We start from the raw sequence: 15,272 nt of genomic DNA, 5'->3' as shown, positions 1-15,272 counted from the left end.
ATCGTCTGCACTGTTCATTATGTTCTCCGACTGGACGACGAAGGGTAAAATGCCTAATTGCGCTTTTTCTGGCAGCGATTTGATTGGCGACATAAATCTCTTTCAGTTCAATATTCATGATTTTCACCAGCTTTGGCTGTTTTTATGCCTCTTTAAATGTTGGGATCATTGGCATTTGCTGGGTGTCAACGTTAGCGTACAACGCGTTTCCTTGATGACTGACCTGAAAAAGCTGCGCGTGACGTCATGTTTACGTGATTCCCAATTAAAGTAACGCTAAACTTTAAAAACAGAGGCACACATACGCAGTACACAGGTACGCTGGTTATTTGTAGCGCTGCTCTTTTAAAGGAGCTAATGCAGCAAACAGAGCTAACTGGGAAATGGTGTCTGTACTTGGTGCCGCGGCACGTAAACATCACGTCACGCGCGTCTTTTTCTAGTCAGTCGCAATTTGAAACGTGTCATACGTTACCGTGCGTTCATGTTTACGCTAACGTGCCAAACAGTCACTAAGTTGACCGGAAAAAGAAGCGCGTGATGTCATATTTACGTGACTCCCCGATATGTTAAAATGAGTCTCTAAAAACTTTAAAAATAAACTAAACTTTAAAAAAACGGAGGCACACATACGCAGTACACAGGTACGCTGGTTATTTGTAGCGCTGCTCTTTTCGTTTAATAAACAGACCGCTCCAGTTTGACTGTAGGTGAGCTAAAGAAGCTAACGCAGCTAACAGAGCTAACTGGTAAACGGTGCCTGGAAACATAAACATGACGTCACGCGCGTCTTTTATAGTCAGCGCTAATGTTTACGCTAATGTGCGAAACAATCACTAAGTTTAACTCATACAACATGTGTTGTCTTAAATAAACCTAGTGTCATAGACCTTTTTTCGGTATTATTCGATTATGAAATAGTAGGACTAAATGAAACTTGACTCTCGAACCTATCGAAGCTTTTTTCTTTCTGAATTGATTGATTGTGATATAATTAAGCTAAATCAACAACTGTGAGACTGTGAGAGCAATGCAGCATTATTTATTTACTACATTAATGCAGGGGATGTAATTTGGAACTTGATGCAGTTCAATACTTTCATTGTCTCCCCCCTTCTTTTGTTCACTGTCCCTTTCTCAGACAATAGCACTCGCCATTGTCCGAAGCTTTATTGATTCTCATGTGTCTTCTCCTCTCATTTAGAGTAACAGGGTAACTCTGAAGATGGACGTTTCCCACACGGAGCACTCTCACGTTATTGGCAAAGGTGGCAACAATATCAAGAGGGTGATGGAGGAGACGGGCTGTCACATCCATTTCCCAGACTCCAACAGGAACAACCAGACGGAGAAAAGCAACCAGGTTTGTGTGGCTAAATCAAATAAAGAAAAAAACTATTTTTCACACTTTTTTACTTTTTAAAAACACATGATAACAACCTGATATTTCTCAGATGTGTTAATGTTCCATCTTTTAAACATGTGTGTGTTGATGCATTTCGCTACTTAAACTCCATAAACAGCCGTTCCAAAAAAACATCGCTCCATCTGTGCAGCGAATTTTCAGCCTTTCGTAAAAAAAGAAGAAATACACAGACCACAACATGGTCTCATTAAAACGCTGTTGCTGCTTTTCATTTACATTTGTACAGTCTGTGCATGTTTCTGATCTATATTTAGGTTTTTTATATAGGATTAGTTTCTATTCAGGGTATCCGCGGGGTTAAGGCCTTAAAATTCTCCTAAATTTTCATAAAAGGTCTTAAATACAATTTTGAAAGGTCTTAAGAATCTATTAACGTGACTTTTATTTAAAACATGCATAAACTTCAGTCTCGTGTTGATTATTTTTGAGGATGCGATAACATAACTACAACACGGAACTAAAGTAGGGCCATCTGTGCTGCCCGGTGAGAATTTATCGAGCACCACTAGCTAGCGTGCTGTGCGCGCGCCGCGGTGTGTTAACAGCTTAGCATAGCAGCGGAGAAAACTTGATGAAAGCAACACAGCGAAGCCGAATTGCAAGTTCAACGATTTTTGGCTCCAATCTTTCTTCATGTCTTTTGTACTTTTTTGCCAGTATGTATTTGAAATGGGTCTTAAATTGTATTCATTATGGTCTTAAAAAAGTCTTAAAAAGTCTTAAATTTGACTTGACCCTGTTATTTTTTCCCTTTTTTGCAATATGTGATGTGGTGATTTTGACCAGATGAACTTATTTTCAGAGAGTTTACCGTAAAATGATTGTGTTTAGGTCCATCAGCCATGACCTGCTGTTGTGTTTTTGTTGTATATTTCAGAAGACAAAGTTTTAGCGGCATCCATAGTTGGTTCTTCTCCTCGTTATAAATCCACCAAACGAGAGCAACGTGGCGCTGATACAGACAGACCGCTCAGACTGTATCGCAGTAAACTCAGCTTGGCTGTGGAGAGGATAATGGATAGCTACTGTCTCTGCTGCTAGTTTATGAGATAATGTGGTGTTTTGAGGGTTTTACGCTCTTTTTAGGTCTTCTTGACCTTATATCCAATTATAGGGAAATGTAAACTGAATGTGTCTTGGCTTTAAAATAACATATTTACTGGCTGGCTCAAACCATCGCGCGATAGCTAATTTGAAGCCTCGGGCACTTTGTGCAAAATGGACACGTATCGTTGTGTGTAAATGTATTGACTTTGAAAGTGATTCTGGTGCTCACACATTCCCTTGTACTTTGACATGGGTCTTCGGTTTCAACCATAATAGTCTTGAAAGTCCCGTTTCAAATGTATCTCAGGTTGTTTGGTTTCTTTTTTACGGCTCTGAAAAGAGGTTTTAATGTGTGAACGCACCGCTCGGCTCCATTAACCCAGTGTCACGGGGGGGGTTTGTGACTGGATGGATTTCAGAAAGTTGGTTTGTTTGGCCGCTCTGAAGAGCGATGGGATCCTGGTGTAGTTAGCGTTGTTGGAGAGAGCTTGCATCACGCTCTCTCTCTCTCTCTCTGCTGTGCACCTGTGTGTGAAACTGCGAGCTTGTTATATTTTTCTACTTCGCTGGTCTTGACCTCATCTCTGTGTTTTGCATATCCTGGTGTTCAGACACGCACTCAGATTAGTGTCTGGAGATTTGCCGTCCAGACATTTTCCCGGACTTTGCTGTTCACGCGGTGCACCGGGACGTCGTCTGGTTCAGTCGCGCTCATAAGAGCGAGGAGAATCTCTGCAGGATCTCGGCGAGGGCGGTGGCACCTGGTTTGTCCGGGCAGGAAGCGAGGGGCCACTCGGCCGTTTAGCTCTCGATTTTGGATCCTCCAGAGCTTCTCCTGTTGCGTCCTCACATGAGCTTACATGGACATTAAGTGGAGATTATACTCTGGGGAGAATCTCCAGTTCAGCCTTTTATTCACTCACGCCAGGGGCTGAAACTGAAAATGAATCGATTATTAATCCATTACTAAATGAATCGTCAACTATGTCACTTATGTTTTGGTTTTCTCTGGGTTCTCCAGTGTTTTACCACAGTTCAACACCATGCAGATTAGGGATTAGGCGATTTGGACACTCTAAATTGGGACCCTCTAATAACTTATGTGAACAATTTAACTGCTTTAGAACTGGAACTCTGAATGATTACATCTGCCCTTGAATAATCCTGTAACAAATAGTATTGGGTGCACTTTTATTTATTTATTTATTTTTATTTTATTTTTTGTCTTTTCCTGTCTGTTGTTTGTCGAGTTTGTCATGCTGATTTTGCGTCTGTTTGTCATTGGGATTGCTTTCTGTGGTTATTTGTAGTACAAAGAATTTGATTGTTTTGTATGATAACTGGAAAATTACAAATAAAGTGGTTAAAGATAATAATAAAATAAAATAAATAAATAATAAATTGACCGTGGGTGTGAATTGGCCTGTGATGGATTGGCGACCTTTTGCCCTATGTCAGCTGGGATTGGCACCAGCGTCCCCTGTGATCCCTCAAGTGGATTTTTGAGCTTCTTAAATGTGAATATATTCTGGTTTCTTTGCTCCACATGACAGAGTAATCATTAAGACAGAAGTATCTTGGTTTGTGGACTAAAGGAGACATTTGAGAACATCATCAACCTTCTACGGATTATTTTCTAATCGACAGATTCATTCATTATGAAAACAATTCTTAGTTCTCACAGCACAACTCCACAGAGTCTCTGCAAAGGTTCAGTTCATGCCTGAAATCAAACTTCTCACAGTCCTGCTCGTCACAGACAGATGAACCTGAGCCTCCAGTCTCACTCTAATAATGCAAGTATAAGCGAATAACCAGCAAGAGGGCTCATTTCACTGCCTCGAGCGAATCTTATTTTCAAAAGCTCTCCTTGCTGCGGCGGAGAGCAACTGTCGACAAGTGACTGTGAAAATTAATAAATTGCCCTTTTATTCTCACTGGAAGTGGTCGCACTTGGAATTATTGTTAATTAACACGGCGGCAGGACGGACGCTTCGTAAACGGGACTTTGTTTTTTAAGTTTCAAAGGTATAATTGGGTTGGTCGCAGCACTGCAGGGTTTATGATGATGTGAAGTAAATCACGAATACGAAGTAAAACACTGACCTTTTACCTTTTGTTTAGTCATTTTCTTCAGTTGCAGTGAAGCTCGAGTTTTACTCGCTCACTCATCACTTGATCATTTTTCACTTGCCATTTCATGTTTATCTTTCACTTTAACAGCAGAAATCATTTCTCCCTATCACGATGAATAATTCTTACCGTCGGTGACGACGTGATGCGACGACGCAAGCCCTCGTGTTTCACTTTAAACGTTTCCTGCTGTGTTTTCTTGCTCTCTCTCGTCACTGAAATGATGTTCATTTGTATGCACTGGTCTGAGCCGGGCGAACTCACTAACTGATTTACATATGTTGCCTTTTATTGTGAACAGGTGTCCATCGCGGGGCAGCCAGGAGGGGTGGAGGCGGCTCGAATAAAAATAAGGGTGAGTTGGAACTCTGCCACGTTTTTTTTTTTTTTGTCCAGAAGGGGATACTCTATCCATAATATAATCTGTGTTTTCAGTGTCAAAGTCTCATTTCCTCCCCTGCAGACTTGTAAGTGTGTAGTTCTGACCTTCCTGCAACAAGGCGATAGTGGTTGACTTGAATTTCTCCGTTGACCTGCACTGGCTTCAGAAAAAAAAATATATCAATACATCCACGAAAAGCCTTTAAAGGGAGTTACTACAGCGTGTGTTCAAAACCACATTTGTGAAATATGGATGCCCTTTTTGGGTTTGGAAGCAGGAGGCATGTGGAGTCGTTTTTATGGATTATAGTGCAGTCAGAATGTGTTCCATTTCCCTTTTACTTCTGTAAAAATACGAGGCGAATTACGCTCAGCCGTCGTTTCGGGGCACGAGTTCAGTCGGTGTGCAAACTCATTACCGTCTTCGGTGTCCAGAGAGGAGGAATTGGTGTTTTATAACCGCGTGTGCACCAGCGAAGGAGACGCTCTGTTGGATCATCTCTCGTGTAACGGTTTCTTCCTTCGACGAACAAAACAAAGTTGCCGACCTAATTCAAAGAATGGAGAGAGTGCCAGTGTTATCATAGTAGGTAACAGTTCATTTGCAGGACACTTCCTCCAAGCCACAAGCACAATTCCTAAATGATTCCCAGACCTCTTCTCCAAAACAACTCTACAGTACAGACATTAGCCCGAGCCCTTTTTCACAGATTGGTCTCCAGCCAATCTCCAAGTCTTGTCTCCATTTTGAGTCGAGTGGACTCTCTGTGCTCCGTCAGCAGACGACCTCTCTGCTCGTGTGAACTATTACATCTTTAAAGGGGGCGTTGTATTTTCACCGCAGCAGAGGTTTTTCCTGCAGTGAACGAAGTCTGTGAAGTCTGCAGTGAGTGAGACTTCACACGAGAGAATGACTGAGTGCGTGAAGTGTCAAAGAAGAACGTCTTGGTGGATATTTTGCTGTAGTGTATCTTGGCAAACGTCGGCACGCACCTTTTTCCGTGCTGAATGGTTGTTTTCATAAGCAGCAGGGGCCCCAGCCCTCGGTTCGTCTACCGAAAAAAAAAAAATCAGACCTGAGCGTACCTGCGTTTTTACAAAGTGGTATTGTAATATCAGCTGAGAGAACCACAAAGATTGCTCTGGAACTCTTAAGAACACAAAGTCAGCGGATGAGCGAGGTGGATTTGAAGACACGTTTCCCCTCTCTGTCAGCCTGGATTTAAATGGAAACAGACCCTGGATACTTACCTTTTTATATGATCCAAAAATGAACCGTCGAAAACCCACAACTAGCCCTTCTACAAATAATTCAAATCACGAATAAGCTGCACTGGTTTTTTTTTTGCCAATTTCCCTGTATTGCAGCAAGCAAGAAAACAGGAAGCAATTGGAGCACTGTGTCCATTTTAATAGGCATCTTTTCAATGATTATAAGCGAATGAGCAGTATGTGCTCAGTAATTGCTCAAGAAATGCATAGTGTATGTGATTTAAAGTTAATATTTTTCCTATTACCAACAAAAAAACATGCTTCATTTATGATTACTAGATTTAATCAACATGAACATTGTTTTTCTACCAGATTTAGAAAGTACTGGTCGTGGGTTAGTCGTCAAAGCTACACTACCGTTCACCTTTCCAAGTTCTGTTGTGTTTTCCATTAAAAGTAACACTTTTATTAATCAAAAGAGTTGCAAAATTAATAGAAAATATATTGACAAGATTAGAAATAATGCATTTTATTCAAAATAAACAACCAGCAAAACTGTTTTCAGATGTGCTAACATCATTGCACAAGGGTTTTCAAGGGTTTTCTAATCCAATAGTCTTCTAATGCCGTTAGCAAACACAATGTACCATTAGAACACTGGAAATGGGCCTCTATACACCTATGTACATATTCCATTAAAAACCATACGTTTGCAGCTAGAATAGTCGTTTACCACATTAACAATGTATAGAGTGTATTTCTGATTCATTTAATGTTATATTCATTGAAAACAGTGCTTTTCCTTCAAAAAATAAGGACATTTCTAAGAGACCCCAAACTTTTGAACAGTAGTGTATATTCCACTATCTTATTGAATATTGAGTGTGTGATTTTTGAAGGCACCACACAATGAAATGCAGGATGAAATGCAGTTTCTTGACCTCGTCTTGACCAGCTGTGGGTTGCCATATCAAAACACCATACAGATATTTGTGTGTTAGTCCTGGGTGGCCTCCTTCAAAAACCCCGTCCTCCAATCTCATAGCTTTGTTGTGTTTTTCCTGAGCTGCGTTAGCAATGAACATATCCGTGTTCTGTGAGAAGATATACTGTATATCTGGAGATCTGTTTGAGTCTGCAACAAGTCGGTTGTTGAGGTGATGGATCCTCCGGGGGGTTTCCCTGCAGCTCTCAGGGGTGGAGCTGACAGGCAGGTGATGAAAAGTCTGGCCAGTTTCTTTACCTTGGAGGTTATTTTTCTTCATTCATTTACTCCCCCCCCCTTTTTAGCTGCACTTTCAGACCAAATACACGCGAAACTCATATCTGCCAGGTAGACTTCTGCTGAGGTCAGCTCCGCCATAAAAATCAGCCTATTCTTCATTCAGCGCCCGACTCCTGCTGCTCTGCTTGTCCTCTCATGCATTTCCCTCAGTGCTGACCTAAATTTCTCAAGCCCTCAGAGAGCGAGTGCTGAAACGTGATATAAATGTAAGGCCAAGCGCATATGGGACTGATCAGGGATGCATTTCTCTGGTCAGAGCAATTCATGCTGCTTGCCCTTCACTGGCAGCCAAAACCATAGTGGCACTCTGCCCAAGAGTCAGTGTTTGGATAACACTGTGTGTGCGTGTGTGCGTGCGTGCGAGTCCATTCTTTTAGTCGTCGAGTGTGTACGTGTACATTCCCTCTCGTCTGCCTGCATGGGTGTGTGCCTGTGTGAGTTTCCCTCCCATGCATGCATAAGTATGTGTATACACGAAGCAAGGCCATCCTGTCCGCATCTGTTTTCTTTGAGTGACTGCCGTGATACAAACGACAGGAGCCGAGGATCTGTAGCTGCTCCTGTGGTTTGTGTTCAATGACTTGGACGCTAATGTATGAGAGTGAATATGGGCATAAATCACTGATGTTCTGCAGGAATTTTAAACAGTGTTTTTGTTTTTTTTGGTGAAAAACGTATGTTCCCATCATGCTTAAATCAAAAGTTACCACAGGAGAACACTGCAACATACTTGAATGCCACATTGTGCTGAAGAGGCTGTTGTACATCATTACATTTAGTTCTACATTGTGTTAAGAAACACATCTTTTTACTGTGTTTGTGTCCAAATAGTTGGAATGGTTGCACAGTGTGACGCAAGACCCAGAGTCTCTGTAATGATTTTGTTATAAAAGTTTTATTTCTTCAATCTGCACTAATCCATCAACTGCGATGGTGACGCTATGTTCTTTAATCCTTGCCCTTCTCTTCTAACCCTTCCATACCGCAGGAGCTACTACCTCTTGTGTTGTCATTTGAGCTTCCCGCCATCATGCAGTCTGACCCCAGCTCCCCCACGGTGCAGCACATCTCGCAGACCTACAACCTCACGGTCTCCTTCAAGCCTCCGACGCGTCTCTACCGGGCCACGGGTGTCGTCCGCGGCTCGCAGAACAACACCAACGCAGTCAAGGTAAAGAGACTCTTTATTTATACAGTAAATTCAGATATATTGTCACCAAATGAGTTGGTTACAGCTGTGTTTAAAGCTACACTGCACACAGGAAGTGATTTGTCTTATTTCAAGACAGATTGAGGCAGCAGCAGCAGCAGCATTGCATTAGTAAAGCCAGATGTCTACAAACCAAGGTTGGAGTTTGACTGTGAACCAATGCTGGGCCATTAACGGCGTTAACAGTGTCAACGTTAACGGCGTTTACAGCGTTTTGGTATTATTCGATATGAAATCGTAGGACTAAATGAAAATGGTGCTAAAGGAGCTAATGCAGCTAACGGAGCTAACTGGTAAATGAGCCTGGACTCCGGTGCAGTGTTACTTTAGAGACAAATTTTAAAAATCTGGCTTCACGTAAACATGACGTCACACACTTCTTTTTCCGGTCAGTCGTCATGGAAACGCATCGTGTGGTAACGTTGACGCCGTTAACGGGTCCAGCGCTACTGAAAACAAAAAGAAGTGTCCATGAAAATGTTGTCCTGCTAAAAAACAAGTGGTTGAAAAAAAACCTTGATCAGCAGTTTCAAGGGATAATCACTCCCCACCCACCCCTGCTCTGCTGCTGTATACACACAAACGCTCCCTTTTCAACATTTCAATTCAGAAGGCCCAAATAGAGGAGAAGATTAATATCAACAACAACAAAAATCAGTATCGTGTATATAGTACTACTGCAGTTTGACTGATACTAACTTGTTTGTTACAGATAATAACTATCTTACATGGCTTGACTTGTGCTCTCCCTGTCAGACATCTTAGATTAAATTAATATTTGTGTTCGCACTCGCTCTTCTCTGCCCATTTACACTATGAGCCGCAGCAAAAAAAGAAAGGCTTTTCCAAAAGCTCCACCACCACCAACGCTGTCAGCGTTCTCACTTTTCCTCGTATAAATTGCCTCATTGGTCTCAGCACCGCGGGGAGCGAGAGGAGTGCTGAGAGATGTTTGGTCGCTTGAACTGGACACGGCCCTGCGTGACTCTTTTTAAATAAACCCACTACTGTACCAGCAATGTTATTTGGGTTTAATTTTCTGCAGCTTCACTAATATGCTTTTCATAATACGTAGGCACATGCTGAACTGGCAGTGCAGCGGTGCCGTCGTCTCATTTAGGGCTGCAACGATTACTCGAGTGATTCAACTAACTCGATTACAAAAATTAATCGAAGCAAAAACACTGCCTCAAGTATTGGTTTAATTCCTATCTCGCAGCGCAGGGATCATTGTTCCACTCGGACCGCTTTAGCAAACGCACACTGCACATCCGGATTTCAGCTGGCGGGATGGTGGAGAGAGAAACAGCCTGGAAAAGGCAGAAAATTTCCGAAGTGTGGGACTATTTCACACTTAAACAAGAAGCCAACAAGGTGCTGTGTAAACGCTGCAAACTAGCATCCAGTTGCTAATGCTTCCGGCACACGCTAACGTAAACACTGATGTTAGCTGATTTAATGTAGCTTACTAGGGCTGCAGCTATCGAATCTTTTTGTAATCGAGTATTCTACCGATTATTCCTCGACTAATCGAAACAAATTAAAAAGAAAAAAATGTTTTTCAAAATAATAATAATAATAATTTTGCGTTTTGCGTTGTCAATTAATCGGAAAATAATTGGTTGAATACTCAATTGCAAAAATATTCGATAGCTGCAGCTCTAATCCCAGGTGAGTAAGGTATCTATCTGGGATTAGGGCTTCAACTTTGATGGTGTGAGCGTTAGTGATCCCTAATGGTGAGAGTGCAGGGTGTAACCAACAGAGGCTCACCCCTCCTTCACATACCAGAAAGGATGTAACACTCTTTTCTTTGCTCTCTCTGCCGTTTCCTGCTCCTCCTCCTTTGGTTTAGGCATCGGGTTTATGTGGGTGGAGGTGGAGGCCTTCTTTGTTTGCTTAAAAATGCTGTAAAAGTACTGTACATTTAAGCTGCTGTAGAAACAGAAAGCCTAGAGTACATGTAAAACAGGCTTTGGAATCTAAACCATTTCTATTATAAAGCAATTATACACTTATACAAACATACTAATGGGTAATTAATGATGCTAAACCCTCCTAAATGTTACACACTGGGCCTTTAGACTCATTTTATTTCGAGGACATGAGCATAAATGTGGACGTTTGTGCAGGGGATGCGAACATGCATGTGTGCGTCTCGCTGCAGGCGCAACCTCCCGAGTGTGTGGTGGGTCTGTGAGGTCAGTCGGAATTGGGACGCAGGCCAGATAAAAGCTGGAGGATTTGGGGGAATATGTTTGCTATGTAATGCGGTGGCGTGAGACCCTCGAAACACCTTTGAGGACTGCCAAAACCACTGTGGATTGTTGTTATGCTGGCCGCAGCGCGTAGAATCCTGTTGCACGCTGGAAATGACTTACTTTACTGAGGCCAAGTGATGGTTCTTCACAGCAGCAGCAGCAGCACAGAAGAGCCTGTGAGGAATTAGACTGGCCAGGCAGATGCTGTGGTATATACAGTAATAAAAATGTAAAAGTAGAAGTATTTACTTTGGGAAACTGGTAATAGAGCTATAGAAAATGACCATTATTTGTAGTGGTTGAACAGTAATTGGAACAAACAATGAACCTTCAAATGTGAGGCTTCCTTGTTTTTGTTTATGAAACCTCTTTAGGTTTTTGACTATTGCTTTAGCGAAACAAGCAAAATAAAGATATCTCATTAAGTTTTGGCAAAACTGAGCTGTTGTTTAAGGCAAACTTATATTTTACTGCACTTGGGGTTTAATAGATCCCCTTTAATCATGTTTAAGACAAAGAAAAAGCTAGGAATAGTTCACATCCTTTCATCACAAATTCCCCTTTTTTCACAGTATATTCAACACCAGCTGGAAAATATTGTAGTTATGCAACAATAAAAGAAAGCACATTTTTAGTTGCTTCATTTTGTCGTCTTGTTTTCCCGCAGCGAGGCACCGCTTTGTTGTTAGAGCACCTGGCCGGAAGCCTGGCCAGCACCATCACCGTCACCACCCACCTGGACATCGCGCCGCAGCACCACCTCTTCATGAAGGGCCGCAACGGCAGCAACATCAAGCACATCACCCAGAGGACGGGCGCCCAGATCCACTTCCCCGACCCCAACAGCCCCCAGAAGAAATCCACCGTCTACATTCAGGGCACAATCGAATCCGTCTGCCTGGCGCGGCAGTACCTCATGGTGTGTCTGCTTGTGATATTAAAAATATAAAAGGCTTATTCTGATCCAACAATTCAGAATTAGGCTACTGTATACTTATAAGAAGACCAAATACGTATAATTATCTTAAATTTCACAGAAAAGTCCATATTTCTACTCTAATTTTGGTTAAATTTTTAAGACATCATCCTCTTTGTTTTTCGCTGCTATAACTTGTAGGCATATAAATAGCATGTGTGTTGTCTTCTGTTTTTTTACATTTTATTGTGTGTATTTGTATTTTTGTTCACTGCAAATTCTGCCCTCACCATAAACTATAAACATAGGGAAGCCAAACCAGACAAGAAGACAATTCCCATGATCCCACTCTGCTTCCTGACGTCATCACCTAAGTCGTTTTTTCTTTTATTGTTTTGATTGAGAGACACCTAGAGGCAGAAATCCCATACTGTACATCCAAATTGCTCAGCCTTGTTTATATCGATAGTGGGTGGCGTCAACAACAATATATTATTTTTACTTCCAGATTCCACATGCTGTGTGTCAGACTAACACACCCGGATAATGTGATTTGTCCTAGTCAGACTACGGCCTTAGCTGGATTAAGATGTGCATGTAAACGTTCTGACTGATGAACACAAGTCACACACTCTGTTTAATACAATTTCAGACTCACTATTACCACTAAAATCCGTTTCTGTTTATTCCCTTGTGTTGAACTGGTGATAACTGTTTACATAATCCATAATCCTAACCCATCGTGGTTTATTTTGACCACCATGGATGGCTTTAATGGCTTGTGTGTTGCATTCAGTGTGCTGTCATAAATTGGAAACGGCAGTTTTAATCCGAAATGCTAGGTTAAAAATGCCATTTTCACACTAAGTTTCACTAAAAGACTTTGAAATGAACATGTCAAGTTTCCCCTTTGATTTCCCATGATCCCACGCTGCTTCCTGACGTCATCACCTAAGTCGTTTTTTCTTTTCTTTTATTGTTTTGATTGAGAGACACCTAGAGGCAGAAATCCCATACTGTACATCCAAATTGCTCAGCCTTGTTTATATCGATAGTGGGTGCGCGTCAACAACAATATATTATGTTAACTTCCAGATTCCGCATGCTGTGTGACGGCTACTATAACGGGTGTCATTGTTTCCTCTATCATCCTGGTATGTGTGAATGATGCCTCGAAGACGGTTTGAATTGCCCTGCGAGGAGGTTGATTTGGCTCTGAAACTTTCACGTCGGTTAATCGACAATCTGCAGCCACCATGAGTGACTGATAGCTGCCACATGGTCTGCATGTGAGGTGGACACACACACACATTGACTGATGTCTTAAATGTCCCCCTGTGTATAAAGATTATCTTTACTGGTGTTGATGGTTTGGCTCGCGTGGGCTGGAATTTCATCCTCAGGGGTCAGCGCGTTAGTATTCGTGTTTTTGGAGCAGAAAGGAAGGTTCTGTTTGGTTAAGAATGTTATGTGGTCATTCTTGTCTAGTTGCCTGTGACCACTGAGGTTCCCCATATCGGAATTACTTGAGAGCATAATCAGAAGTCTGCTTCCCGACACGATGGCGTTTTAATTACGGTTGGCTTTAAAGCCTGTGCTGAGCTGGTGCGTATAAGACACGTCGGCCATAAACGGCTTTGGCCTGTCTGTTTGTGGATCCATAATGTGGGGCAGTAACTCTGCCTTCTCTTTTGTCTGCGGTCTCCCCGTTTGGCCCCGAAGACATTTACCAAATGCCAAAGTTGTTGCAGTGACCAAACATGACTTTCTCCTCGTCTGGAAACGGGGTCCCTCTCAACTGTCTCGTCTGTGTGGGGAGTGGAAAAAAAACCAGTCTGATTTATGAGATTTACGAGATGAAGAAGTCAGAGGTAAAAAAGTAGAGCGAGAGAGAGAGAAGAGAAGCATAATGAGGAGAAGGGGGAATCACTGTCGGAGTGAAAGCCGCCCTGCCCGCAGCAGCGTACTGTGTGATTTGGCCTCTCCGAGCCAGACTGTAGATTACAGCTTCACTCTCAGGCCCCTGTCAGAGCCATCCTGCTCCTATACTCTGCTGCTAATTACACCCACTCACAATAGGAGCGCTGTCCAGCTCTCAGCCCAAAATATAGATGTCTGTGGTGCTTGCGGTGGTGATCATGCAAAACAGATTGCACTTGGCGGAATTTCCCGAGCCCTGTGTGGGATGGATCCAGCAGTGAATCTTGTATTTATTGGTATGGCGAGCATGTAGGTCCACAAATGGTGGAGTAAAAGAAACTTGCTTTACTGCTGTTGTGAGAAGAAGGCTGTAATATAGGAGCAAAGATATGTACAATTATAGCGGGTTTTTTTTACCCGAGAAATCAATAATGTTTGTTTTTTTGTCTTTCCACCACAGGGCTGCTTGCCTCTGGTCTTAATGTTTGACATTAAAGAGGACATTGAGGTGGAGCCCCAGTGTATCACGTTGTTGATGGAGCAGCTGGACGTCTTCATCAGCATCAAACCGAAGCCAAAACAACCCAGCAAGGTATGACATCGCACATACTTGCACTGGTTTTAAAGGGTGGCACAAGGAAATATTTACGAAACCTCACACATACTGGGGCTTTTATGGGGGGAGGGGTTGGTGGTGGTTGTTCGTCTTTATTTACGGTTATGGCAAATGACAAAAGTTGTTGTTTCATCCACGAGGAAGCAAGTACTAGTTCCACTGACACAGTCCGGTTTTTTGTTAATGTAAAAACATTAGTTCTTTTAGTCTGACTAACACGCCAGGATAATGTGATTTGTCTTAGTCGGACTACGGCCTTAGCTCGATTCAGCTGTTCATGTAAACGTATTAATTGTCTTAGTCAGACTAACACACCAGGATAATGTGATTCGTCTTATTTGGACCCAGGCCTTAGCTCGATTCAGCTGTTCATGTAACTGTATTAATTGTCTTAGTCAGACTAACACATCAGGATAATGTGAGTTGTCTTAGTCGGACTACGGCCTTAGCTTGATTCAGCTGTTCATGTAAACGTACTGATTGTCTTAGTCAGACTAACACATCAGGATAATGTGATTTGTCTTAGTCGGGCTACGGCCTTAGCTAGATTAAGCTGTACAATGATATCATACTGACTGATAAACAAAAGTCACGCACTCTATTTAATACAATTTCAGACTTACTGTTATCACTATAATCAGTGTCTGCTTATTCCCTTGTGTTGAACTGCTGATAACTGTTTACATAATCTATAATCCTAACCCATTGTGGGTTTTTTTGAGGTTAGTATCCACCATGGATGGCTTTAATAGCTTGTGTGTTGCATTCAGGGTGCTGTCGTAAATTGGAAACACCAGTTCTAATGCTAGAAATGCTAGGTTTAAAAATGCCAGTTTCACACTACTTTTCACTAAAAGACCTTGAA

General features: G+C 42.1%; 1 protein-coding gene across 2 annotated transcripts in view; it reads left to right on the top strand.

The window, feature by feature from the left end:
- Positions 1-15,272, top strand: part of bicc1a (BicC family RNA binding protein 1a) — a gene marked incomplete at both ends in the record, with an annotated part of 77,793 nt that overhangs the window by 41,357 nt on the left and 21,164 nt on the right. For both annotated transcript variants that reach the window (XM_083897910.1, XM_083897909.1), the window contains 5 exons: positions 1,205-1,363; positions 4,908-4,961; positions 8,473-8,655; positions 11,623-11,874; positions 14,252-14,383. In XM_083897910.1, coding sequence (XP_083754036.1) covers positions 1,205-1,363; positions 4,908-4,961; positions 8,473-8,655; positions 11,623-11,874; positions 14,252-14,383 — 780 coding nt within the window. The remainder of the gene's footprint in view (positions 1-1,204; positions 1,364-4,907; positions 4,962-8,472; positions 8,656-11,622; positions 11,875-14,251; positions 14,384-15,272) is intronic.

The sequence above is a fragment of the Microchirus variegatus genome, assembly GCF_963457635.1.
Source record: "Microchirus variegatus genome assembly, chromosome: 11".
Lineage (NCBI taxonomy): Eukaryota > Metazoa > Chordata > Actinopteri > Pleuronectiformes > Soleidae > Microchirus > Microchirus variegatus.
The sequence above is the reverse complement of the archived record's forward strand: the minus strand, read 5'-3'. Positions and strand labels throughout refer to the sequence as shown.